Consider the following 27,999-nt stretch of genomic DNA (forward strand, 5'->3'; position numbering starts at 1 on the left):
AAAAAGGGAGTAGATATCATATTTTGGAGAGAAGTCGCCTGCAGTTACAAGAAAACAGATCTGCCTGGTTGCTGTGGTTAAGCAGTTGATATTCTGCCTTCACCTCAAACGTGTGTGTGTGTGTGTGTGTGTGTGTGTGTGTGTGTGTGTGTGTGTGTGTGTGTGTTTTGTGTGCATATACTGAAATTTGTACATGTGAAGCCACATGATGTTAAACTAAGACAGTTGTTATGACTAATAGCAACACTAATAAAGTGAAATTGCAAGAAAATATATTTCAATGTATATTCCACATTATTTTTAATTAATTATTTTACAGTGACATTAAAATTACATACACGTACAACTTTACAACAAAGTAATGTAAAAATGACAAGGTAAAAACCCTCCTTATTGTTCAGGTTAAAACATTAACATGAATTTCAAACAGCAACAGATAACGTACTGAAACCATGATCGCCGTGTGCCTTCTGTCATTGTGGTTTCATGGTTACCAGGATCAACTGCCATCAAGCCCGCCATCATTTTATGACACTGCTGATGGTCAAGGGAGGGGGAGACTTCTTTAAGCCAACTTTTCTGTAGATAGAGACACACCAAAAAAACCTTACCCATACAACCATGGAACAATTATATATGAGGGAATACAACTTTGTAACCTGTGAAGAAATATGCGCTTACTTGAGCACTTTGTCTTTCAGTGACGGCTCTGTAGAGAAATAACAAAAAATTTAGCAACTCTGGATTCATTGTCAGTGTTACCCTAGATAACTCAGATCTCACAGTCAACATCCATTTCTTCGGTAGAAAGTAGTTCCTACTGTATGAAGTGTTCACAGACCAGCCTGATGACAAATACCTTAAAAGTGCAATATGTAATACTGACAGCTAGTGTTTAAAATAGTTAATGCAGTACAAATTCAAAATACTGGAGAGAGTTGTCTCCCCTGCCCCCTCCTCCCCAGACTCGAAGTTCACGAAGGTTGCCAGGCTGAGACCGCAGCATCCACAACAATGTTGCTAGTCTCACATAGCCAGACATTACTTCACAGCACAGTGGAGTAGCTAACGTTAGATGCTAGCTATAATGACAGTCATAGAAGCCCGTGCTCACGCGGCACTCTGTAACCAACTGACAGACAAACAAGGAACAGCTAAAAAATACAATAACCGTGACGTCCTCTCCACCCGATGGACAGACACACTTCCTAGGCTTAGAATTACGAGAGGAACCGCTAAAAATAACACTACCTTGCCGTCCTCTTCACCCGACTGACACACTTTATTGGCTTAGAATTATGGCATCAATCGCTAAACACACTGCAAACTCACAGTCCTCTCTTCCCGATTTACAGCCCCCCTCTCTTGGCTTATAATAACTCACTGAACAGGCTACACTTTGTAAACAGCTGTGGTCCACTTGCCTGGTCCTCAGGTAATGTTAGCATGGTTAGCATGGCAAGTAACCAACTCGGGTACGATAGCTATATAAGTCAATGTGAGTACACAAATGTTGAAATTACATAAAATGCCCGTTAGCATGAAGCTAATACTAAGCTACCTGTTCAGGAGAAAATTAGCCAACTCGGCATTCTTTTGGGCTCTAAGCTATCGCCATCTTTCAAATATATCTCCAATATTTACCCGGGATTTGTTACGTCTCTGGTCACACAACTGTTCGTGCCGTTTTTTTTAGGTCGGGTAGACTTTATCTCCGTTGATCCGTTCGTTTGTTTGCTGCTTTCATGGCTGTTCTAATGTTACAGCTGTAGCGTGCTGGGTTTACGTTTTTACAGGTGTATCTGGCAACCCAGCCTGGCTGTCAAACTGGGCAGTTGATAACAACACACACGCCAAAACACAAACAGAAATTCCATCACGGAACGGAAATTATAAAAGGAGAAAATACTGGCTTTAGCATTGTTGTCAGAAAATATAGAATTTCAACTTAGCATGTTTCCTTAATATCTGATGATGCATTGGGGTAATTTTTAGTTTTATTACAGTAAATATTATACATATATTACATATTGGACCTTTAATACTGGTCAGATACAATCAAACCAATCTGCATGGCTCAAAACCACTAGAGGTAAGACAGAATGTTTTTTTTGTGTGTGTGTGTGTGTGTGTGTGTGTGTGTGTGTGTGTGTGTGTGTGTGTGTGTGTGTGTGTGTGTGTAACTGACTCATTAAAGCTTCGCTCACCCTTTTTCTTGCAGTACTTTTTGCATTTGTGCTTGCAGCAGAATTGCACAATTGCAATGGTGAAGAAGATTGCTAGGATCCCAAAGCCCACAGCGATCCCAATTGCTGTCGAGTTTACACTGCTGCCTACGATTACAAATACATAAAGGTAATTCAATCATAGCCATAGATTAACACAGAAAACTTTGCAAGCACTCAAAGAACAATACACAAGCCAACTAAATGACAAAAATGTTATTTTTGGATTTTACAGGGTGTTGTTTTCCTGACAAATGATTATAAGTGAAATAGTCGTCTTTCTGGCTGCATGGGCTTAATTAGATGAATGTGTATCTGATCTTTATGAATAAATAGTCATGCTGGCCCTGCCTTCATTAGCAGCCTCTGTCCTTAAAAAGACTAAAATACAGTTACAGTACTTTCTTCTAGTATCAACAGCAGGAACTCTTTACTAATTAACTTTCTAAATTGTATTTAATTTCTCTTAGTACCTTTCAATTAACAGTTACACTGTATATGTGCATGCAGTAATGACAATAGTAACTTGCCATGCAGATTTAAAAGACTTTTAATATTTGAAAAGTTTGAAGTTGCCAGCTAACACAATGAGAAGAGCCTGTAACGTATAGTTACTGTACAGGAAACAAGCAAGAGCTCAATGATTGTGTAACAAGCAACCCAACAAAACTTTAAAAGACACTGAATCCAAAGAAGAAAAGTACATTTAGTTGGAATTCAGATTCAGTAATGATGAAAAACTGAAAAATACTTGAGTAGCAAAATAAATGGAAATCACTACGCAGAGCAGACTTTTTATAGTTGTTTGTGTGTGTCACAGCTACTATTAACAGAATTGAAACTAAGCATCTCAGCTGAAACACTTACCACCATTCCCCATAGCTGATGATCCAGGATGACCAATGTTATTTCTAGTTTGTCTCCTCTCCTGCCTGTCCGTTTGGTGTTGAGCTCTGTCACTGTCTTACTTTATTTATTATTTGTCTTTTTTAAATGATTTGTCTTAACTGTGAAGAACCAAAACTCTCTTCTCCCTTCTTTTGCCTACGTCTGTCTGTGCTGTCCATGTCCACATACCAGTCATTCCTTTAAACCGGTCCATCTTCTTTCTTTATCATGCTTATCTTCTACCCTGCCTTCATTAGCAATTGTTAAAACAGAGTGGATCTGACGGCCTGTTCTCACATGGACAGCCATGCTTAGCCATCCCTGCTTTAAAGAAATTCACTGTGGATTACTTTGATACTATGCAGTGTAACAACTTTTCAAAAGACATTTGACTGTCTCACTGAGATCCAACAGGAAACTCAAACACAACCAGAAACTCTACGACATTCAGACATGAAGTGCCTTTCTTTTGTCTGTCAGGTTCCCATAGCTCCCATACCAGCCTTACATGTTTTCCTTCTTTAACAAATCATTAACAGACAGCCAGGTAATAGCACCTGAATCAGGTGGTGCAGGGGGACTCCTGTTGGATGACTGAATTACTACACCTCTTCATCATTGTTGTTGAAAATAATATAGTGCACTATAACACTATAACACTATATGAAATTAAATTTAACTGGGCTGGAAAGATTACCAAAAGATCTTACTCAAAAAGAGGTACTGGTACCACTGATTCACATTTCTTGAAAATGTAGATTAAAAGGTTAAAATTGTATACGAGAAGCAGATATCTTGCTGATGCCTCCCACTCACACAATTCTGCACCGTTGAAAACAATATATCAAGGGGAAGTACTATAGTCACTTACTAATTTCAAGGCAAAGCTAAAGTTTTTGGACTCATTTCAATTTAAACCTGGCAGCTGGTCGAACACATTCTGGAGCTGCACCTTTTAAAAGAAACAAAAAATATTTGAGAACACATTGACAAAGTGGTTTTCATTCAACCCCTATAAAACTAATGTATCTTAGCAAGCAGTACATCAGCTTGAAGAGCTGTACAAATCATCAAGACATGTCACTCATCAACCAGACCTTGTCAGTCGCTAGTGGTGGAACGTTTCCTGTTATTTAAAGGGTGCGCGATTCACACACGGACGTTAGTGATTCACAGAACATGAACCACATAACTTGTCTAGGTCACACAGCGAGTTGGCTGCCTTCCATCTAAATACCTGACTGCATACTGCCAAACATGTTCTTCTTCTTGTACTGTTATAAACTGCTTGTAGACAGAAATTAAAATGCTGTTGACGCTCAGACATTCATCTAAAATTATTCTTCAAGTTCCCCCTTCCACATCTACAGTCAGCATTCCTATTTTCCTTCCTCTATCAATTTATATATTGCATTGTGGGATACAGTAGGTGAGAGACAGGTCCAAGGCATACTGGAGATTTATTTCTGAATCAGTACAACATCCTGGTATTTTTTAGCAAACTGTAGATTTTGCTTTTGTTTGCATACTGCATACTACATTCTACATTTTGGCCAAATCAATACGTACTGCTAGTATGGTAGGCGGTTTCAAAAGCCAATGTTAGCGTTGTCACCGTGAGCATGTTAGCATGCTGCAGATGTTAGCATTTAGCTCAAAACACATCTGTAAAGCCTCACAGAGCTGCTAGCAAGGCTATAGATTCAGGTGGAGTCTCAGACACCACTTCTCTTAAAGTAAAAAAAAAACACCTACCACTTCTTTGACTCATCTGTATCTGTGAAAACACAAGGAGCAGTGAAAATAAATCCATGTACAACATGTATCCCTGACAAAGCCTTATATGTTTTATTCTACAAATATATTGTAAAACCAAACTCTCAATAGAAATATAATACACAAACTGTAGCCTAAATACTGTGTCAACATATCCATATCACAAGTGTGTATACATGTGCATCTGTGTGTTCATAAGGTGAGCGGTAACAGTAAGCAGAGAAAAAATATTTTCAGGAAATGTTTTTGGATTTCTTGGTAATATGGCAGCAGATTAAGGAAGCAATTTCATCTACCATCACATCACAAAGAGAAGTGTCACTGATCCTCTTTACGTTGATCAAGGCAAAAATAGATTATCAGGCAGCAAAGAACTCTATCTCAATGATATCATCTATCACTATGTCATGACGGAATTGCTGTGGCTACGCACAGCCTATTAGGTTGCATCACTAGAGATGTATTCATATTTCTCAGAAGAGAACACAAGTACTTCCTTATTCTGTAAATCCATTCATTTAATATTGTCGGTCAGGTGGAGGTGGCAGTGTTTCCTGATTCCTAAAGGACAGTGACGCAGGACTTGGATCTGTGTTGATTGTTTCTGGAATATGCACACAATCAAAGACCCCTTCCAATGAAAGTCGAGTTTTTAAATTTGTTAAAATGTCCATATGGTGTTTTTTGTATGCTACAAGATATATCATGAGCGAAATAAGCAGTCAACGCCATGGCTGAGCCTTTCCACCTACAGTAGTAGTCAATGACATACATCACTTACCTAAGGAACCAATTCCGTCAACTTCCGGGTTGGGGTTTCCATATCATTAGCATAACGCTACGGCAAAACAAGGAGCATCAGAAGAGAAACCAGGTGTAGCTACGTATTGGTATTTTGCAAGCTAAGTTTCACTTTTTTCAAAACGATGGCAGGGACATGTATTTACACATAACTTGACAATGTGAACACACTGTAACATCATCGTAGCAGATATTATTGTATGTTTCACAACCACTAATGCTGTGTCAGTGTCTGTTACAAGCTAACAAACAACATAAACAAATAAAAGATGGTAACTACACTAACCATTCTGATACGGCTGCTAGTCTGCGATTTTGGTGCACAACAGACTTCTGAGTCTGGGTCTGAGGCTCAAAGATGTATGTATTTGTGCACCACCCCCTTTATTATATGAATGAGCAAATGTGTGTGGACCTGCTTGTGTGTAAGTGAGTGCAACCTACTCAACACTAACCATGTGTGCACCATATAATACATGTGCTTTATTGTGCCTCTAATGTATGTAATCAGTATTTACATACTTTGAACTGTCTGGAGGAAGACCTTGAACCTTATGAAGCAATATGAATGCCTAATGGTAATGTATAGTAAATGTATACAGTTGTGGGCAGAAATTCTTGGTGGAGCTTGCATGTATCTTAATTTTATCAACTCTATTCATGTTTGTTTTCCCTTCTCTTTCTTTTGTACTATATGCAGGAAATGTCATTCTTATTTTCCAAATTCCATTTATTTAATTAGTCTAAAAACACAACCAGTTTTGTTTAAAACATGCAAAACTGGGACAACATACATACTTTAGAGTCCAGGAAACATGAAATGTGAAGGTGTTAATTATTAACCAGTTATTTTTTTAAGCTTCACTTCCCCTAACATTTCTTAGGCTTCATATCAAGTTACACAAAATCCACACATGTTTGCACAAAAGAGGGTTTGGGTGCCTTGACTGATGGGAAGATGGTGTAATGGATTTGATGGTAAATTGAGGTGGTGTAAGTGTGTCTGTGAGTGAGAGAGATAGAGAGCGAGAGAGAGAAAGAGCAAGAGAGATAAAAGAGTGAGTGAGTGAGTGAGTGAGTGAGTGAGTGAGTGAGTGAGTGAGAGAGAGAGAGAGAGAGAGAGAGACAACTTGTTTGCCATGCCGTGGAGTGCAGAGAGGTGGGATGTAGGAACTTAGAAGGATGTTCCCTGTTGAAAACAATAAAGGTCAGAGAATGCAACATTTTCAGACATCAGGAATACTTTTCTCCAGTTTGCTCACCAACCTTCAGATGTTTTTCTGACAAGGAGTGACAGCTGCTTTACAGGTGAGGAAGAGTACAGTGGTGTGGGGGGTGATGTCTTTGTGTGTAATTGTGATTTTTTTTTATTACTTCTGCTTTTTTTTTTCAAACCCTAACCATCATTGCACCTTTAAAACTAATGTGTTTGTACCACATTTCTCAAGCAACAAAATCATTGTGTAAGAGAATTAAACCATTAACGAATGGTAAGCTGTATAAGTAGTAGATGATTTTTATATATGTGGTGGTGTTTTAAAAATTCAGCCAACTCAAACGAGAACTTTGATCATCCATCTCTATAAGTGTCCTATTAAATGTTAGTAAACCATCCTTATCAGCACGTCTGATAAGGATGAATAATGCTTTAAAGCAAAGATCAAGATTTCAAATGGGTGGTCATGAAATGTATTAAAAATATATGATCTGTCAACCACCTCTTAAGTTCTTGAGTAGAATAAAAAAATATGCTTTGATGGTCTAAAATGATGTCTATGTTAAATTAAAATAAACTTAGTACGATTTAACCTGTTTTGCTAGTAAGAGATCTTATTTGTATTCTAATTCGATTACCGTTGTTTTCTACGTTCATGATGCTTTTGCTTTGTTCAAAGTTGGTCTTTTAATCAAATGAAGTGCTTTAAGAAAATGTTTTAAAAGATCCCTGCTTAGGTTTCTGAGATGTTTGTAAAGAATTTGAATTTGTTGCCACATTGTTTGCAAGTTAATGAGAAATAAATTTGTTTCAACACTTTCCAAAGATGTTGTTTGAGAATAAGTAATACAATGGTATGGCTTCAGCTCCAGTTCTCTTATTTGGCAGATATTCTCAATTGCATTGTGAATACAAAAATCATAGCAATAGCCCTAGATGGGTCTGTTAATATGTCACCCAGCAGTCTATTTAGTTGTCCTTAAGCTTTACATGCACCCAGTTTGAAAAGAAAAAAGATAATGAAAGATGAATGAAAGAAATGAAACCCAAAAAAAAAAGATTTTAGCAGCAACAGATGGTTTCATTGACAAAGAAATGAACAAAAGAATTTGATCAGGCTGATAAGAACTGTGTGTTTGGCTGTCTTGCTGTGGGAGCTAATGGCATTATGAACAAAATGAATCAGCTTGACTCAGTAGAACAATTAAAGCCTATAATCAAACCTAAAGTATCAAAGATTGTTAGATCTCTGAATTGCTCACATCTTTAATAGCGAGTGCAAACATCTTGTCAGCCATTGTTCAACCATGTCGGACTATCAGACAGGATAAACGTTGTGACTGCACAGCATTCATGTGATTTACAGTGTAAACTCTGTGTGAAATTAAAGCCTCTGCCATATTAAAGGGAATGAAAAGTGCACAATTTATTGTACATACAATGTTATGCATGCAAACGTTTTTTGGCATCTATCATCAACTGGTGTTAAAATGACACTTTTGAATAGGCTAAGTCAGGCAAACACACAAAAGAAGGCCATGCACCAGATTTAATAACAGGGTGGAGTCCCTAAATGTCTTGGCAACTTTATGGCAACCTGAATATCAACAAGGTTAACCGAGGTTGTTGACTGAAAAAGACCTTGTGTGAAGAACGTTCAGAGGTCATTAGCTTCAAACTGATCCCCTCAGAAATCTCAATCTGTGTATCTATTATGTACCTGCATTTTTACATCTATCCACCTATCTATTTCACATATGCTGTATACTCTGAGACAATTGCTGACTCCATATACCAAGCTTCATGAGTGAGAAAAGGTTGGGAGTCAGCTTTAAGGTTCACTGCATTTAATAGTGCAGGGGTCCGTTTCAGAAAGCAGGTTTAGTGAAAACTCTGAATTTGTTAACCTTGACATGAGGGAAACTCTGGGTTTTCTGTTTCAGAAAGAGAGGTAACTTAAACTCAGAGTCAGTTACTACGGTAACTGAGTCTGTGAACCTAACCTGGTCGGGAGCCTAACCTCTGACACCAGCCCAGCCTGCTGACAGCCCTCTTTCATTTCCTCATTCATTCATTCAGTATCAGGCACATTTTAGCGCAGTTTGTTACTGTATCTGCATGAATAAAAAAAACAGGGTTGGTTTATTAACCATGTTACTATAAAACTACTAATAAGACCATAAAAAGGTTTTTTTTTCTCAAAACATGGCATTTCCTTTTGTCAATGATCCCGTTGATGAAGACGCTGTATTACTTCGCAGGGTGTTGAGATGATATTGAGGCCCCGACGCATTTTAATTTCCAGATAACTACCTATTTGAGCGGTATCGTTTTTCTTCCCAGTCTATCAGTTGCGTAGCTTACATAACCTTATCCGTCCTCATATCACTAACGTCACCCATCGTGGACATGCTCTACATCCCATTATTTGTGTCGCATTACGTTTTTTTGCAAACAGCAGTTTTCTTTAGGCTACAACATTGGTAATGCACAGCATAGGCCTATTAGTAAAGCCACTGTATAGCAAAGCGCCGTCAGAAGAGTGACTCACTCTGAAACATGTTTTAAACGTTTTTGTAGTGTTCCCTGGACACAAACCACTATTAAAAAGGAGTTCCACAGTATTGCAGGTAAATGATGTAAACCCTTTGAAATAAAAGATCATGAATTATAATTCTGTTGGTGCTGCAGCCTCAGAATGGGATTAGTAGGCCTAGGACTTTTTCGCCTGCAGTATTGCACCTAAATGAAATAGATTATAGGTTCAATACCATTTCAACAGTAATATTATACTTATGATTAAATATGATATTTATACACTATATTGGAATATGCGCATTTACTCTAGCAGCAATTTTCTCCCACGCAAATTCTCTCTCTTTTGCAGCAGCCGCTGTGTTGCTTTTTTAACAAAATACATGTATGTGCGCATGAGTATTTCCGCCGACCAGTTTGTTTGTGGTTGTTACCATGGTGAATTGTAGTATCATGGCTCCATTCATGCTGCCTTTTTATTGTGGTGGTGCACGCTCATGAACCTACTCTGAGTTGATTGAACCAACTCATATCAGCTGTTCTGGAACCGAAAACTCAGAGTTTCCCATCTCAGGGTAAATCAACTCAGACATCAGGGTTACACTCAGAGTTTGTTAAATCTCCTTCCTGAAATGGACCCCAGATCAGGCAACACAGTCAGCTGCTGTTTCTAACAATGGCTCCTTCTCTTCAGCCAACCTGTCTTTTTTTCCTCACACTCCAAATCAAGCTGTTTCCCCCCTTAGTTGTCTATGCCCGGTGTCACATAACATTCACAGTGGCTTAATTTTTTAGAAGCATTGACCTAGTGACCAGACTGCATATTTAGAAAGTAATTTAACACTTCAGTCACATAGGACAGAAATTTGCTGCTGTATTTTTTTCTATGGGTTGAAATGTTCAGGACTGTTCACCTTTGTCCACAATCCAATCACTGATGTCAAAAGTCTCAGTTTGAGTATCAGAGTCAGTGACATCCCTGACCTTGCAGAATGCTTGCACATTTTACAGTGACCAGACAAATAGAATATCTCATCAACTATTGATGGATTGCCATTCAATTTTCATTCATGGTTCCCAGAGGATGAAAGCTAATGACTTTGGTGATCCCCTGACTTCTTCTAGCTCCACCATGCACTTGACAATTGAGTTTTCTTTTGTGAAATGTCTCAACAGCTTTTGGATGGATTGCAATAAAATTAAGTACAGACATTCATGTTCAGAAAGATTGTAGTAACTCTGGTGATCCCCTCAGCTAACTTTGTGTTAAGTGGTAATTAGAAAATGTTAGCGTGCACTCACACACTAAACTAAGATGGCAAACATGGTAAACATTATACCAGCTAAACATCAGCATGTCAGCATTTTAACCCAGTGCATGGTCACATCCTGACAGAAGCATTTAGCTCCAAGCACCACTGTGCCTATGTACTGCCTAACAGCCATGAGCATGGCTCTTGTAGGTCGCTTTGTCATATTCCTATTGTGCTCATGAGACGTGGCATGAGTCATAATTTGATGTCAGGAACTCCTGACTGATACCAACTGACTTTGCGTTAGACTGTCAAAACAATACAGAGGTGTGATAGATACACACCTCAGCCTCAGGGCAAGTGTGTTGCACACCACACCACTGTTGACTTCATGTTGTGTGTGTGTATGTATGTGTGTGTGTGTTTTTGCATTCGTGTTTATTTTGTGTAGTGCTGCGTCCCGACCGTTGGCTGTGTGGCTTACTTGTGTTCGATTTAGAGCTCGCTTGAAACGGAACGAATCAGAGAAGCGGAAGACAAGTTGTGTCCTGTTCTCTTTAATTATTTTATACTGTACAACCAGGAAAACATGTCCTGTTCTGTACACATGGTCGTTATTTATTTATTCATGTTGTACCAGTCCAATATGACAGTCAGTTGAAATAAACCTTGTGTTGTATTGGTTATGAATCTATTTTGATGCATTTCCCCGTAACTTTTGTAATTTTACATATGTTTAAAAATATCTAAATTAATATCAATATTGCAATATTCATAATCGATATCGCAATATCACATTTGGTCAATATCGTGCAATCCTACATGGAGGGAAGCTGAGGAGTAAAGGACACAAAAGGGGGCAAAAAAGAGCTGATGTGCTTTATGTCCAGGGGACTTAAAACGTTTGGAGTGGGAGGAGGTGTAGGAGGAGGAACAGTGAGAGAGAGAGATAGGAGGGTTAAAGTGTCAGGTTACCTGGAATAGTTTAGTTGTGTTTTGTCAACAGGGCTTGGTCATTTAAAAGCAGCTCTCTCTGAATCTGCGGCGCATCGAAGCAACGCTACACACCGCCATTCTTTATTACTGCCTTGGGTCTCAAAGAGGGGCAAGTCAGGCACCCTTCAAGCCGGATTCAGTTACACTGCTGTAGAAAGAATAGGGGAGAGCGAGAGAGAGAGAGAGAGAGAGAGAGAGACCAAATCAAACCAGGTTTTGTAGTTAAATCCAGTGGAGCAGGAGGGTGAGAGGAAGAGGACCAAGGACATCCAGGGGACAGTCCGTTACTGGGGAGATCCCACCTCCACGGAGGGAGGGCAGTGTTTACTCTGTGCTGCGTGTTGGATGAGGTGCGTCTGGGCCTTACCAAAAAAGACAACTACATCATGTGGGTGAGTGCAACTAAAAAGAAGAATCAACATATTCGTTGCAAAGATGACAAGTCAGGTCACTTGTTTGCATTGGAGGGGCCAGTTGAATATCATCATCACTACATATCCTGGTAACGATAAATACTGTGGTACAAACTAAAAGTATTCTGTGCTTGCTTTTGTGCTCAACCGGTTTCTGTAGTGTACTGATTCATAACAGCAGCAATAGTTTGCCACTAAATGGGAGCACATACAGTTGGCTGTAGTTGATATGTTAAGCATATGTTGCCTTGTGCTTTATATGAATAGAACAGAAAATACTTTGTCATCTTCTTTGCAGGCAAGAAGGCAGACATTTGTCTTTGGTTTGCATGTGCAAAGTCTGCTATGAAAAAAGGGTACATTAAAACACATATCACATCCAGACAGGACAGATTAAACACATTTACATAAAATACATAATAGAAGCTACATTAAAATGAGCATTAAGGACTTGATGGTGAGGACTGAATCAAGGTTAAATAAGTAGATATAAAGTGCTGTGTGCAGAGGTAGCAAGCTGGCTTCAAAAGGTGGCTGTCCTTACTGATAAAGATATTTTATGGCAACAGGCACAAAGTATAAGGTATCTTATCACACGTGTGGTCAGTGCCAGTTTCTGTTTCAGGTAAGGACATATTAGGTTCATATTGATCCAGCTGATACTCATTTTATTTATTCGTGCAGTTTTGCAGTTTATTTTAACTGCAGGTCAAACTTCAAAATGTATTTGTGCACTACCCCCTTTATTATATGAATGAGCATATGTGTAAGCTTGTGTGTAAGTGAGCGCAACCTACTCAACACTAACTGTGCACCATATAAAATGTACATGTGCTTTATTGTGCCTCTAAATATGTAGGGACTGTACTGGTCTAGATCTCTGCCTTTGATTGAAGCTTGTTGAACATGTCATACCGCATAGTTTCTTAAAAGCTCACAAGTTCACAAAAGAATGTTTCAGTTTAGAGGAACATAATCCAACGAAGCTGAGAAGCAGCAAGGGGAACACCTCAATTGAACAAAAGGTTTACTCTGTCAAGGCTTTTATCTGTTAGGGCTGACCCAGTTATTATTTTTCGCTGGAGCAGCTCCCACTGTTGCTAAGTTGCAGTGGGTAAAATGCAAAAGAAACGCCAGAATGAAAAAAAAAAGAAAAAAAGAAAAGCGAGACCCAGGGCAGGAATTTCACAGGGGCCATGACAGCCATGGCCGCCGTGCCACCTCAAAAAAGCAGCCACACTGGCCTTGATGCCCCATCTGCTATTACAGCTGATTTCGCAGTTTTCTCCTTTGCCTCTTTCCCTTCGAACTGGTTTAGTGTCTTTTGTTGAGACAAATACAGAAATATGCATTATTTTCGTCACATTTGTAAAGCCACACATATGCCTGGTTCTGTTTAATCACGATCATTGTGGAGCTGGGCACGCACACACAAGCCTCATTTTCACTAGCGATATTCACAATTAAATGGACGTATAGAAATGCCCCTAAACTCCATTGGCATATATTTGGGCCAGCTCCACAACTCATTAGACCTGTCAGTGAGAAATACAGCAAAGAAAGTGCAGTTTCCCTGACGGTGTCGCAGCAGCGAGGTTTTCTAAACGTGCCAGAAGTGCTGTTATTACGTGTGACCGCTACGCAAGGCTGTGGCTATAGGGCCCATCAGTTATTCAGCACTTTTCTGCAAAACATCATTGCGGTAAAGTGTCAATCATCATATTATATATAATTCACTGATAGTCATACCTTTTTTTTTTTTTAAATAAAATCATTCTTTACCCTTAAGTTCAAATGTATTATTTCCGTGGCCTTTGGCATTTGTGCCAAAAAAACAGGCCAACACCAAAGGCCAAATGGCTTTGCCCCTAAAATGGTGAAATTTCAGACCTGGTGATACCTCCTTCTTTAGCTCTCCCTCACCCCTCTCTGTCACACAGGCATTTGCATGCACATAATAGCCCTCTCTCTCTCTCTCTCTCTGAAACGACTTGTGATTGTCTAGTCTAGTTTTCTCTCAGAACACTTTATTGAAAAGTTTAATTTGTATTGAATTACAATATGCTGTAAAATTATTATGGATTTTTTGCCCAATAATGGCAAAAATAAACTGCCTCCCCCAGCTTCAACACATTACCTGTTACTGCCTAAGTAAGACGTCAAATATGGTAATGTTTGGCAATCTGATTGTTTTGAAATATTGCTCTGACTCATAAAATGGTTTATTAGTCATGGTACAAATGATGACATTTATGTTTCCCCAAAGGTACTATCCTTCCATGCCATAATGGTATGACAAAACAGAACCTGTATTTTTAAGTACGTATGTCTGTCCGCTCCTAACAATAGGACTTTCTTTAGCCATATTTCTGGTTTCCCATATTTCTGGTGGACCTCCTACGTTTTTGTGCTGTGTCATTCATCTCACCTTTTTTAGCTCTTACTTATTCAACTCATGGCCTGGTTACTCCTACTGATTTTTTCAACTGGCATCAGTGATTCTTTTAAGGGTGTCTATTATTCGGCATTTGTTAAAATCTAATTATTAGTTTACATAAAGGGATCTCTATTATGCAGGTTTTTCAACAACGTTCTTAGGCTCCATACACTTTACTGTATGGAATCAATGTGATGCCAAAACTCTGAACGTGACATAAAATAAGGGGTCAAGCTTCAATCTTTTGAGAAGAGAAGATACAGTGGGGAGAACAAGTATTTGATACACTGCCGATTTTGCAGGTTTTCCACACTTACAAAGCATGTAGAAGTCTGTAATTTTTATCATAGGTACACTTCAACTGTGAGAGACGGAATCTAAAACAAAAATCCAGAATATCACATTGTATGATTTTTAAGTAATTAATTTGCATTTTATTGCATGACATAAGTATTTGATACATCAGAAAAGCAGAACTTAATATTTGGTACAAAAATCTTTGTTTGAAATTACAGAGATCATACGTTTCCTGTAGTTCTTGACCAGGTTTGCACACACTGCAGCAGGGATTTTGGCCCACTCCTCCATACAGACCTTCTCCTCCTCATCCTTCAGGTTTCGGGGCTGTCGCTGGGCAATACGGACTTTCAGCTCCCTCCAAAGATTTTCTATTGGGTTCAGGTCTGGAGACTGGCTAGGCCACTCCAGGACCTTCAGATGCTTCTTACGGAGCCACTCCTTAGTTGCCCTGGCTGTGTGCTCGAGTCGTTGTCATGCTGGAAGACCTAGCCACGACCCATCTTCAATGCTCTTACTGAGGGAAGGAGGTTGTTGGCCAAGATCTCGCGATACATGTCCCCATCCATCCTCCCCTCAATACAGTGCAGTCGTCCTGTCCCCTTTGCAGAAAAGCATCCCCAAAGAATGATGTTTCCACCTCCATGCTTCACGGTTGGGATGGTATTCTTGGGGTTGTACTCATCCTTCTTCCTCCAAACACGACGAGTGGAGTTTAGATCAAAAAGCTCTATTTTTTTCTCATCAGACCACATGACCTTCTCCCATTCCTCCTCTGGATCATCCAGATGGTCATTGGCAAACTTCAGACGGGCCTAGACATGCGCTGGCTTGAGCAGGGGGACCTTGCGTGCTGCAGGATTTTAATCCATGATGGCGTAGTGTGTTACTAATCGTTTTCTTTGAGACTGTGGTCCCAGCTCTCTTCAGGTCATTGACCAGGTCCTGCCGTGTAGTTCTGTCCCTCACCTTCCTCATGATCATTGATGCCCCACGAGGTGAGATCTTGCATGGAGCCCCAGACCGAGGGAGATTGACCGTCATCTTGAACTTCTTCCATTTTCTAATAATTGCGCCAAAAGTTGTTGCCTTCTCACCAAGCTGCTTGCCTATTGTCCCGTAGCCCAACCCAGCCTTGTGCAGGTCTACAATTTTATCCCTGATGTCCTTACACAGCTCTCTGGTCTTGGCCATTGTGGAGAGGTTGGAGTCTGTTTGATTGAGTGTGTGGACAGGTGTCTTTTATACAGGTAACGGGTTCAAACAGGTGGAGTTAATACAGGTAATGAGTGGAGAATAGGAGGGCTTCTTAAAGAAAAACTAACAGGTCTGTGAGAGCCAGAATTCTTACAGGTTGGTAGGTGATCAAATACTTATGTAATGCAATAAAATGCAAATTAATTATTTAAAAATCATACAATGTGATTTTCTGGATTTTTGTTTTAGATTCCGCCTCTCACAGTTGAAGAGTACCTATGATAAAAAAATTACAGATCTCTACATGCTTTGTAAGTAGGAAAACCGGCAAAATCGGCAGTGTATCAAATACTTGTTCTCCCCACTGTATCTCAGAATCACCTTACATCTGGTTACAGAGTGAAAAGTGTATGGCTATAAACTAAATATATGAAACAAAATTCTATAGGCTAAGTGAGGAGAAATCTTGTGTTACATACCAGTGCTTAATGTACACAAGTAAAACAATCCTTGTTTCAATGTAAAGAAAAAATTGAAAGATTTGACGCCACAACAAGAATAAAGTGTCTAGGTCTTTGACGTATGCAGCTTTTATGCTTTAAGTTGGGTGTAACCATTTGAAATACTATCTTATACAAGAGTGTCTCAGGGAGTTTATCAGCCAATCAATCTTTGCCAGAACAGCTGATTCACAGCAGGATAAATTAAGTTCCTCCCTAAGGCCGGCCACACACTGGCTGCGTGGCGTGAGTGTGGCGTGAACGTGGCGTTTCAGTTGTATGTCAGCTGCATGGATTTTTCTATGTCTTTGCACACCAGAAACATGTCGGATGCGGCGCTGCTGCTGCTAGCCTTGTCTGTACACATGTATGTTTCCCATTGATTTACTGCACTCAAGCAGTAGTATACTTCATGTTAAACATAAATATATACTGATTTGATTACATCAAAGACAACGTCGGCAGTATTGACGGCAAAATAGGCTACAGAATATCTCGTTCTGTATTGACTGGTGCAATATTTGAAAAGCGGTAATTATTATTATTTTTTTTAATTACATTTATAGCTGCATTTATGTTAAAACCTAGAGACTTTCAAACATCAACATGTCATTTATTAATATGTATATGTGTCAAAAATTTATAATTTTTAGCAGTAGGCTTTATAACAGTGTTCCCTATTAATGCTCTGACACCAACCCGACGGCCGAACGTCGGCAGAAAAGGCAGTCAGGCTGATTAGTCGGCTCCCGTCTCTCAAAAAAGTGCCTTGGAACACACTGAAGCGATGCCGACTTGAGTGTACGTTCTGCGCGTGCGCGAGACGTAATATGTCTCCATAACAGCAGGCGGCGCTAATCTGTATTGTCGCCCCAAAAAAAGAAAACCGGAAAGGACGGCGCACGCTGTCGTCAGTCATTATTTTCATCAGAGAATGTTGATAGTATTCAAGAAGATACTGGTGTTGTCAGCTCTCAGGCTTCTTCTTGTGGAAGAAGAAAGATGTCGTAGGCGAAAAATAAGGAGAAACCGCACTAAGTGGGTGAAGCCATATTGAGTTTTAATACTACAGGATGTATCGTATTCGCTTTTGATGAATTACATGCTACACTATCTATCTACAAACTACAGGAGATGCAGTAGATGATGCTAAGAGTAACGCACAAAATGTGAAAGAGCCACAACACAGATGACCTCTGTATGTGCACCAGGAAATGCACCATTAAATCCTTGTGCTACAATGACACCCAGTTGTGTCATTATGATAATCCACTGTGCCCTGCTCAGTTCTTAAATGGAGCTTTGTGTCAATAACATTTACTTTGGCAGAAAAGTGGGTCCAATATTTACTTTGGTGACTATTGGGCAAAAGAAGGGGTCATAATCTGTTTAGTTCACGTTCACTTTTACCATTGGAATCAATGCACTCAGGACCTGCCGCTAGTCACCTAAAGAGGCTTGTCAGTGGCAAATCCCACGTGACACAAATACAGGAAATAATAATAAGTTGGGGCATCTTGGTTCTAATCACATCCATGGTTCTAATCATGGATATATAGGGTTCTAATCCGTCTCTGCCATGAATGTATAATAAGGCCGTGGCTGTGTTCGGAACCACCTACTACATACTACCGACGAATGCAGTATGTAGTACCTACTGCATCCTGCATTCATCAGCAGTATGAAACTGTTAAATTGATTTATTTTACAGTATGATAGGCCAGGCTAAGCCTTTAAACAAGCTCAATAAGCACCGGGGGGAAAAACAAAAAACAAACTCATACAACTATTGCAAATGAAAAATACAACGACTGAACTTTGAATTTTTTTTGTTAACTTTTTATGATACTGTATGTTTTAGCTTCCCTGTCCCTTAGACTAATTATTATAACAGCTCAGATAAACAAGATCATCAACGAGAGGAGAATGTTATACATTGCTCGACAATATTTGCTCAAACTGCTTTTTCAGTTAAATGAACAAAACAGCGGAATGCTATCCCTACAAATATTAGAGCGTATTAGTTTTAGTCGTTAGTTTGTTTTATGTTAAAATGCTTTGTCCATTAATATTATACAGTCTATGGTGGACAACGATAACGTCACGAGATCAAGGCGGCCGCAGGTTTGAGACGCAGGCAGCACAGTTGCTTTTCACCGACTGCAAGACCCAAGAAACGCTTGCCTCTCGGCTCGGCTGATCTAATAGCTGATTGGTTCAGAATCGATTCAACATGATGCCAGGCTTGTGGACGGCTTACATTCCACAAGCCGTTTATTCTACTTCTTGCTTGCCAACATAATAAAACAATTCAAATACTTTAATAATTATGGACAATTAATTCTTCCATTTTTAAAACACTGTAATGTTTAGAACTACGGCGAATAACGTTAGCTCAACTGTAGCTAACGTTAATTAGTTTCTATAGCAACCACACAAGGCTGCATCTGATCACTAACGTTATTTTAATAACGTAGTTGCTACATTGTATCTTGCTTGCGAAACTATGTATCGACTGACCCTCCGATAGATTTCCGACACATTTTAGAAACTTTTTTAAACAAGGTTTATTTTTACAATGGACCTCATGTTTGAAATGTCTGTGATAGAAAAAAAATACAAGCGGCGTATTGATCTACTATTTGATGACGCTGTGCTCAATCAGCGGACAACCTGGGTTAATGCCCTCCTCCCAGCCAATCAGAATCAAGCATTCTTAAACAAAGTAGAATAAAAACTTTTTATTGTTTTTGATTTGAATTGCTATATGTCTGTTTTAAAGGCTTATTCTGTACAAACCACATGTTGTGTGGCTGATAGTTACGTTTATAAATCTGAAAGACCGTAAGATTACATTATAAATCCGTTCAGATTACAGATCATCTACTGTGGAAACTAGCTGGAAACGGCTGGAAACTGTCCGATTTGACAGCGGATTCTTGTCACCGCCCCCGGCTGCTGCCGCCTGCTCTCGTCCACTTTATAGACGAGACGCAGTTTATTCTCGAACGAGCCTATCATCTGGCGACTTTTGGAGCTAGTGCTAGCCACTTTAATTGGAAAAGAGCTGTAAGTGCAACACTGCTCCAAACTTTCAGTCCTTACAATAGGCCCTTAGGCTGCCATGTCATTGCAGGGCAAACACAGGTGAAATTGATTCGATTGATTAATGATAGTCCCGTTCCGTTTAGTGTGCCACAGACATTCCAATGAGCTAGCGCATGCATGCTATCTTATACCAGGGCCTTATCCAACCTAAATGGAACAGGGCCATATTTAATGTTATTAAATACACCTGTTTACATACAATGACGTCTAAAAATGGCTGCTATGAAAAGGACCTATGAAGCGGCGATGTTCACTCTTCCTCCAACGCTGAATGTGATTAGAGTTGCTAGTGGTTAGGCAAACGTAGGCCTACTAACAAGACAACATTTAAATAAAACAACTAGCTAATTACCGGGAGTCGCATCTTTCCGATTTTGGTAGAGCAGATCACCGAGCCTCCCCCGGCCAAGCCAACATTCCCGACCTGTTGCTCCACTGAAGAGACCAAATTGATCATCAGACTCCCGGTAGTAGCGAACAGCTGGCCCCTATGGTCGACCCCAAATTACCCAAGTGACGGAGGTTTAATTTAGCTAGAATTGCCTTTGGAGTTGCCTGTAACTACCGAAATTTAAATGGTAATCCCATAACGCTTAATGTTAACCGTACTGAAAAAGTAATCAATGAGTTAAGCACAGTTTGGTTCAAACTTTTAGCCAACATTTTATGAATGAATTTACCATGTGTTTGTAATTGAATGTTCGGTGACTGACGATAAATGAGTTACAGTTCAGAGTGACGTGCTGTCTTTACAGTTTTTTCTCGTTAAATATTAAATAATTTTACCTTTCAGGACAATTTTGAAGTGAAAATCTGAGAAAAAAAATCAAGCTCAAATACTCACAAACGTCTACTCGTTTTTTTTTTAAGGGTCAAAAACTTAAATGGATAGGAATCATGATTTGAAAGGATCCTGCCCCTACTACCTGTATTGGGACATAACTTTCAAAATGTTTTAATTTTTTCCTACACACACTGTACAATGTATTGTATGCCATTGCGCAATTGGGATACAGCCGATATCTTCCTGGAGGATTCTTGAGTAACATGGGGTTTAACCTGGCTCCCTGTGGCTGAAGAAGGGAGCCACCCCTCTCACTAAATCACCCTTGAACATTACAATGTGTTCTGTCTCCACAGTATAGCCTACAGCATTTGAATGGAAGACGTACCAGGTCCCAATAGACCTTGCCACACTATACCCCACGATAATGTACATCATTGTCTATCCTTTTATGGTGGGGTGGAGGAGTCTGTCCGATAAAAGTCTATGGGAACTGCCTGCAGCATATGGAGCTATTATGCAGAAAGGCACATGGGTGTAATGCGACAAGTAGTGGCACAATGCATACTGTTTTGACACTTACCTTGCCTTATGTATGCTTGTTATTCTTTCCTCAGACTAACGCCCAGGTGCCTCTTGATGAAAGCACTAGACCATTGAATTCCAGGCAGAGAGGTAAGCTGTCGTTTGGTGTTAGTTTCATGTTTATCTATGTTGCTTTATGAATGCCTTGTTAAATACCTGGAAACTGTAGTGTTGGACTGAGAACTTGCAGCACATTGGGTGCATACATTATTTTTTTCCCCCTTTACTCATTTTCTGTTCTGCTTTTCTCTCATTTGGGATTTTTTTCTCTGTTCATCCCCCTTTTTTTCTATTATTGCCTCCCTTGTGTGTGTCTCTTCATTGCTGTGTCTTTTTTCTTCCCAGTGGTTCCACAGCCAGGCCTCCACAGAAAGCCCATGACGGCTCCAAAGACTCAGAAAGACAAGGTGTCTAAGAGGAAGAAAGTGTTGCTGACTGTCCTAGCAGTTGTGGTTTTACTGGGCATACTGGTCACTGCAGGATACTTCAGTGAGTCACAATTCTTGGATGTAGTTTCTACTTCTAACAACACACACAAACACCACAGGATGGCATGCTCAACAGGACCCTCTTTCATGTCCATCAGCTTGGATACTAGAGAAACATGTTTTGCAAAGGTGTAAAATTCATGACAGGATTCAGTGTCATTCACTCTATTTCAAATCATCCAAGCAAAATGCTATCGTAACTTGTTTTCTGCCCTCCTCTTCCAATGCACCACTCTTTTCCCCCTCCAGTTAAGGTGCTGATTGAAAGCAAATATTTCTTCTGCAAGCGTTCAGTAAAGTTCATCCCCATAGAAAAAGCCTGTGACAGGAAAGATGACTGTGCTGGAGGAGAGGATGAAATGAAATGTCTGTCAAGCTTTACGGACAACACTACCTTTCCAGGTAAAACAAGACACCCGATGCTGTCGCTTTGTCGTCACACGCACAAAAACAAAGCTTAAAAAAAAAAAGACTCCTTATTTTCCTCCCTCCAGTGCGTCTCATGACAGAGCAGCTGGTCCTGCAGGTGTACAGTAGTGGCCCAGGTTGGCGGAGTGTGTGTAGCGACGACTGGACTGAGCAGCACACACAGACAGCGTGTAAACAACTGGGCTACACATAGTGAGTTTACACATGAATATATGCGATAACATCCATTGCATTGATTTTATGACTGTGTTATTTGACCTGAAATCAAGTCTTACATTGCCCCTACTGTCTTAACAGTAAACCTCATAACACCAGTGTCCCAGTGGACACCCTGACATCTTTCCTAAAAACTGGACCATTTACAGCTGTCAGGCCTGGGACTACAAACACACCCATACATCAGGCTACCATTGACCGGTGAGGAAGACATCTCTCATGAAATAGAAAAATCACTTTTAACCTCAGACCTCAAGTAATCTAAAAAACATCAGAAAACTCTAAATGTGTGCTGTTGCTTTGATCATTACTTTTATGTCAAGACAGACACAGCTGTTGACAGAGAGCTGAGTCCCATTTGCTATTGACTTAAAAAATAAAAGCACATTATACACTTCTCTTCCCCCTCTTTATTTTCTGTTCCTATCTGTGTTTGCTTGAACACATTTTACTTGGATTCTCTCTTACAGCTTTTAAATTTTGCTCTCCCCCTTCATGTGTCTTGTACATGTGTTTTTTCTCATAGTTTCTGTTCCTAAAAGGCAAAAATCCCATGTTTTTTTCTTCTTCTGTCCCCTACGAAAGTGAATTTAAAAAAAGACAAGTAGTTTATTCAAACAAAGCAGAAGAGAAACTGAGACAAGGTTCAGCATTGAGGTGAAGTTGGATCAACATTTTACTGGGTATCTTGTCTGTTTAACTAATTGTGTAGCCATTTGTTGCACATGTGTAACTTTTGAATGCCTTTTCTCCAACAGCAGTGTATGCAGATCCGGATCTGTGGTATCTTTGTCCTGTTCAGGTGAGATTTTTTATTCTTACAAAACCAACTGCTGTCACTGACATTGTTTACAGTTTTCTGACAAGGCACAGTTGGGCTCATGGGTGGTGGTGGAAGATGACATGGTTGTTGGACTAGTTTCATACTAACAGGCCCAAACACATTCATTCATTCATGTTCACAGCAGCAAAACTCTGTTTTAGCAACAAATGAGTAGTTTCCTTCATTCTTTACAACCAGTCCAAAAAGAGTTTTGGTTTGTTGAGGAAATGAAACTCTAGCCTGACCTTTACTGTTGAAATAGAAGAATCAAGATGGCTAAAACAACATCATAGAATAAAAGTTCAGTTGAAATGGACTAGAGTAAAAAAGAAAGTGATCTTAACAAATTAACTTTGTTCATCAGATTGTGGAAAGGTGCACTCTGAGGACCGTATTGTCGGGGGTACAGATGCTGTCATTGAAGACTGGCCCTGGCAGGTTAGCCTGCAGCAGGAAGGCCAACACACATGTGGAGGCTCACTGGTGTCACCGAGTTGGGTTGTCACTGCGGCCCACTGCTTTACTGGGTCCGTACAGTTCCCATATATACCATTTCCAATGGATTTCCCTTGTGATTAACATCTAATACATAAACCTATGCTTACACTTTCCCCTCACTCTCTTCTTTTGGGCCTTGCAGCAGTACAAAGGAGCTGAGTCGCTGGAGTGTGGTGTCAGGCCGGACATACATGGGCATACTTGTGGGAGGTTCCTGTGTGGACAGGATCATAGTGAATGGAAACTACGATTCAGCACGAAACGACTACGACATTGCACTGATGAGACTCTGCAGCCCAATCACAGTGGGAGGTTAGAGTTTAATTTAATACTCATAAAAACACAGTTTGGTATATTTATTAAATTGGTTAAGTGACCTTTATAGAGGCTGTAGTTTAAATTTAAATCTGAACAGTTCTGATTAGGGCAAGTAAGGAGTCGTTAGGCTTTACTCTATTGCCCTCTTGTGGTGTATATGTGAAACAGCAAACTCTTCACGATAGATCAAATTCTGACGGTGGAATTTTGAATAGTGGAATCAACACATTAACTGTACCCCTTTTTTTTTTTTTTTTTATTTTTTTTTTTTTAAATTAGCCAAAACATTGATATAAAACCAATAATAGAACCCTAAAGGCTAACATTTTCATAATTAATGCACTGCCCCTGTCTTTTAGTGGGCCGCAGGCCGGTTTGTTTACCTCCTAAAGCCTTTGGCCTTCCTGCCGAAGCCTCCATGACTGTGACTGGCTGGGGATACCGGAAGGAAAACGGTGAGAAACCTACACACTACTTCATTATTATCATCAATCCTCATCATCAACTGCCAGATTGTAAACAAGAAAAGACAACTTTTCTGAAGTGGCCACTATAACTCAAACGTTGCATTCTTGTTCTGCCTTTAGGCAAGGTTTCTCCTTCACTTCAGATGGCCTCTGTCCCTCTGATAGACCAGGCGCAGTGTTCCAGCCCCACAGTGTATGGTAGTATCATAACCCAAAGGATGATCTGTGCTGGTTTCCTGCAGGGGGGAGTGGATGCCTGCCAGGTAACGAACCACCAATTCCTGTTACAATCAATATTGATTAAGACTGCAAAAGAAAAAAGAATATTTCAAGTTATACTATAGGCCTGCAGTTCAGTATAAGTGGTAGTTTGTAGAATGGTCCAGTATTGACATTCTCTACTGGTAAATGATTTGGATATTCAATTGTTAATAAAGATGTTGTGCCGTTATGACTCCCAGGGGGACAGTGGGGGGCCTTTGGTGTACTTCACCTCTTCTCATTGGCATCTGGTTGGAGTGGTGAGCTGGGGCGTTGGCTGTGCTCGGGAGAGAAGGCCAGGTGTCTACTGCAACGTTGAAGAGATGCTAAACTGGATTCATACAGTCATTGAGGTACATCATACAAACAATGCTGTTTCCGTAGCTTTTAACTGCATCACAGAGTAAAAGGATGGAATTTTCACAATTCAACTGTATCTCTGTTTGTCAAACTGAGTAAACTCCTGAAAAGCTAGTAAGTTAAAACTGACTGAATGAAAAGAATATACAAAATATGAATATATACTGTACAATTGGTGCTTGGAGTCATAGACAAAAATGAGAACTGCAATACATACAAAACCCAGCCTGATGATTTTAACTTTATCCCTCCCTTCAGGAAAACCCCTGAGGTCCTCTATCATGCTGAGCAGCCACCTCAAGACTCAGTCCAGTCTACCTTGGACATTCTGAAACTAAAAGAAAGCTTTTGTTTCAACATGGTTGACTGGAGATGGGAGACAGAAGGGAGAAGTTGAAGATCAATCTCAGCAGCAACACAAATTAACTGCTAAACACAGCCATACGCAAAAACACTACTCACACTCTCTCTCTCACACACACACACACACACACACACACACACACACTCTCTTTCTTACTTATTTCAGGTGTTATTTGTTCTATTTCAGGCTCTTGTCTCAGGATATAAGTATATTTATGTTATGGGTCAGTCTATGTGTTGGAATGGATGACAATAGAATATCTGGTATTGACGTGAGGAGTTAGCAATAACTGTAAAAAACGGGTTTTTAGACGTAACCAGACTGGCAGACCCCAGACATAATGTACTTGATTATGTGCTATGATTTACTGTGTGCAATGTGTTATGAGGGTTTATACAGAAAACTACAATGTAAAGGAAGTTGACAGACAGCCAGAGTAGCGGCAGCAGAAGTCGGTGTGAAGCTTACCATTATACCATTATAAGTGAAGTCCAGGAGTTTAATGCATTTATGATGCTGACTTAGTTGACCTGGTGCTTGTCCCTATTGAAGGGAAAATGCACCTTTTTTACTGCACAGATGGTGTGCTTGTTTCCTATCACATTTATTTACATGAGCACTTTAAGTGAGAAGCACATGACCTTAATGTATGTGCAGATGATTTGAGTTACTAATGCACTGACGACTAAAACTCAAACCACTGTTATGTGTTCATAATGCCACCACACTGGGTTTCAAAATGCAATCAGATATCCAGAGTGCCTTCAAAAAACTCACTATAGACAGAATATATAGAGTGGTGGGCAATGAGTCTTGTGTACTGAATTGTTTACCTAAAATAAACTTATTTGACTTTTATGCACATCGTCTTTTTTTTAAATATTAGTTTTTCTAAAATTATACTTTAAAAAAAATCCCAATGTAGCACCTTACGCACAGTATCGAAATATATTGAATCGTGACCCATGTATTGTGATACATATCGTATTGCCAGATTCTTGCCATTACAAAGCCTATTAAAGTAGGTACATTTTGTAAAATGTGTGCACTCAGGCAAAACCCTGCCATTTCCTCATTTTAAATTAATCATTTGAAGTAAAGTAAAACAATACATCTACCTGTATTTATTATTAAACATAAGTTAACGTGTGGTATGATATAAAATAGTTGTACAGGGTTAGCATTTCTTTAAGGTTTGGTGAGTGATAAACATTTGACTGTATATGGTACATTTTGTTGCTTTTCATATTGTAATATTTAAATGTAAATATAATAGACATTCTTCTTCGACTTGGCATGATTGTTTTGTCACTCAAATGACTTGATATTCTTTGCAAGCTTATGTGCTGGAAACTGGATCCCTTGTTCCATTCAATGTCATCCTCCCAAACACACACCCTCTGGCCAAAAGTTAAGAAAAGGAATAACAGGGAACAGATTTTATGTAAATTGTCGGGGAAAATACCTTAAAATGACAAGGTATTGTGCAAGAAAATTGGATTCTTCCACTGTCACCCTATACTTAGAACGTTATTATACCGACCCCGTGACAGATGTCATTTTGTGTGTGTGACCACTTTTCTGACCTTACACTTTGTTTCTAACTTTAACTGCTGCAGAACCAGTTTTAGCAGCAACACAGTGGGAAAAAGTATGGGGCTTAAGCTCAATTGTTTGGACTCTTAAAATGTTGTAAAAGGTTACAATGTCTATCGGAAAAATTAATTCCAAAGAAGTGACTAAACGCGGCATAGGATGGAAAGAGTGATAATTACTTTTTGGTGCCACATTTGACTATGTATCTTAAATTAAATGATGAAAAAACTGAGGTGGTTGCTTTTGGAGCAAAGGAGGAACGATTAAAAGTCAGCACTCAGCTTCAAACGATAATGTTAAAAACAACAGACAAAGCCAGAAATCTTGGCGTAGTCATGGACTCAGACCTGAATTTTAACAGCCACATTAAGACAATTACAAAGTCAGCCTATTACCACCTTAAAAATATATCAAGGGTTAAAGGACTTATGTCTCAGCAGGATTTGGAAAAACTTGTCCATGCTTTTATCTTCAGTAGATTTGACTACTGTAACGGTGTCTTTACAGGTCTCCCTAAAAAAATCAGACAGCTGCAGCTGATTCAGAACGCTGCTGCTCAAGTCCTCACTAAGACCAAGAGAGTGGATCACATCACTCCAGTTCTGAAGTCTCTACACTGGCTTCCAGTGCCTCAAAGAATTCATTTCAAAATACTTTTGCTGGTTTATAAATCACTAAACGGTTTAGGGCCAAAATACATTTCTGATCTGCTACTACACTATGAACCACCCAGACCTCTCAGGTCTTCTTGGACAGGTCTGCTTGTTGTCCCCAGAGTCAGAACTAAACAGGGGGAAGCAGCGTTTAGTTTTTATGCTCCACATATCTGGAACAAACTCCCAGAAAACTGCAGGTCTGCTGCAACTCTCAGTTCTTTTAAATCAAGGCTGAAGACCTATCTTTTTGATGTTGCCTTTCTTTAAATAACTGTTCATTTCTTATACTGATGCTGCATTATTGACACTGTATAACAATCTATATAAGCATATAAAGAGAAAATCCTACTTTATCTGCTTTTATATATTTAACTGTTTTAACTGCTCTTCAATGTTTAATTTCTTTTTTTTGTAACGTTTTTAATTTTTTTATCTGTTTTCATGTAAAGCACTTTGAATTGCCCTGTTGCTGAAATGTGCTATACAAATAAAGCTGCCTTGCCTATGTATTG

General features: G+C 39.5%; 1 protein-coding gene and 1 long non-coding RNA gene across 4 annotated transcripts; one reads left to right on the top strand and one right to left on the bottom strand.

Annotated features, from left to right (window-relative positions):
• Window positions 1–283: 283 nt before the first annotated feature.
• Window positions 284–3,309, bottom strand: LOC144515390 (uncharacterized). The gene is made up of 4 exons (XR_013501744.1): window positions 3,093–3,309; window positions 2,208–2,333; window positions 682–709; window positions 284–579 (listed from the first exon to the last, which is right to left on the bottom strand). It is a non-coding gene; the product is annotated as an uncharacterized LOC144515390 (long non-coding RNA).
• A 3,559-nt stretch (window positions 3,310–6,868) lies between these two features.
• On the top strand, window positions 6,869–27,994 carry tmprss4a (transmembrane serine protease 4a). 3 transcript variants are annotated; one of them, XM_078246194.1, is made up of 13 exons: window positions 6,869–6,998; window positions 21,044–21,101; window positions 21,357–21,500; window positions 21,749–21,901; window positions 21,994–22,120; window positions 22,226–22,345; window positions 22,903–22,946; window positions 23,332–23,494; window positions 23,608–23,777; window positions 24,143–24,238; window positions 24,371–24,513; window positions 24,712–24,864; window positions 25,130–27,994. In XM_078246194.1, exons 3-13 carry the CDS (start codon window positions 21,389–21,391, stop codon window positions 25,139–25,141), a joined length of 1,293 nt encoding a protein of 430 aa, XP_078102320.1. In that variant the 5' UTR covers window positions 6,869–6,998; window positions 21,044–21,101; window positions 21,357–21,388; the 3' UTR covers window positions 25,142–27,994. The 3 variants fall into 3 exon arrangements, with proteins under 3 accessions (XP_078102320.1, XP_078102318.1, XP_078102319.1); XM_078246192.1 differs by lacking the exon at window positions 6,869–6,998 and adding an exon at window positions 11,689–12,082; XM_078246193.1 differs by lacking the exon at window positions 6,869–6,998 and adding an exon at window positions 11,689–12,082 and having other exon boundaries at window positions 22,906–22,946.
• The last annotated feature ends 5 nt before the right edge of the window (window positions 27,995–27,999 follow it).

The sequence above is a fragment of the Sander vitreus genome, chromosome 3, assembly GCF_031162955.1.
Source record: "Sander vitreus isolate 19-12246 chromosome 3, sanVit1, whole genome shotgun sequence".
Classification (NCBI taxonomy): Eukaryota; Metazoa; Chordata; class Actinopteri; order Perciformes; family Percidae; genus Sander; species Sander vitreus.

Coding starts and splice junctions, on each gene's coding strand:
- tmprss4a (XM_078246192.1), top strand. Junction 21,902..21,993: donor GGACAACACTACCTTTCCAG/GTAAAACAAGAC, acceptor TCCTCCCTCCAG/TGCGTCTCATGACAGAGCAG. Junction 23,778..24,142: donor CAGCCCAATCACAGTGGGAG/GTTAGAGTTTAA, acceptor CCTGTCTTTTAG/TGGGCCGCAGGCCGGTTTGT.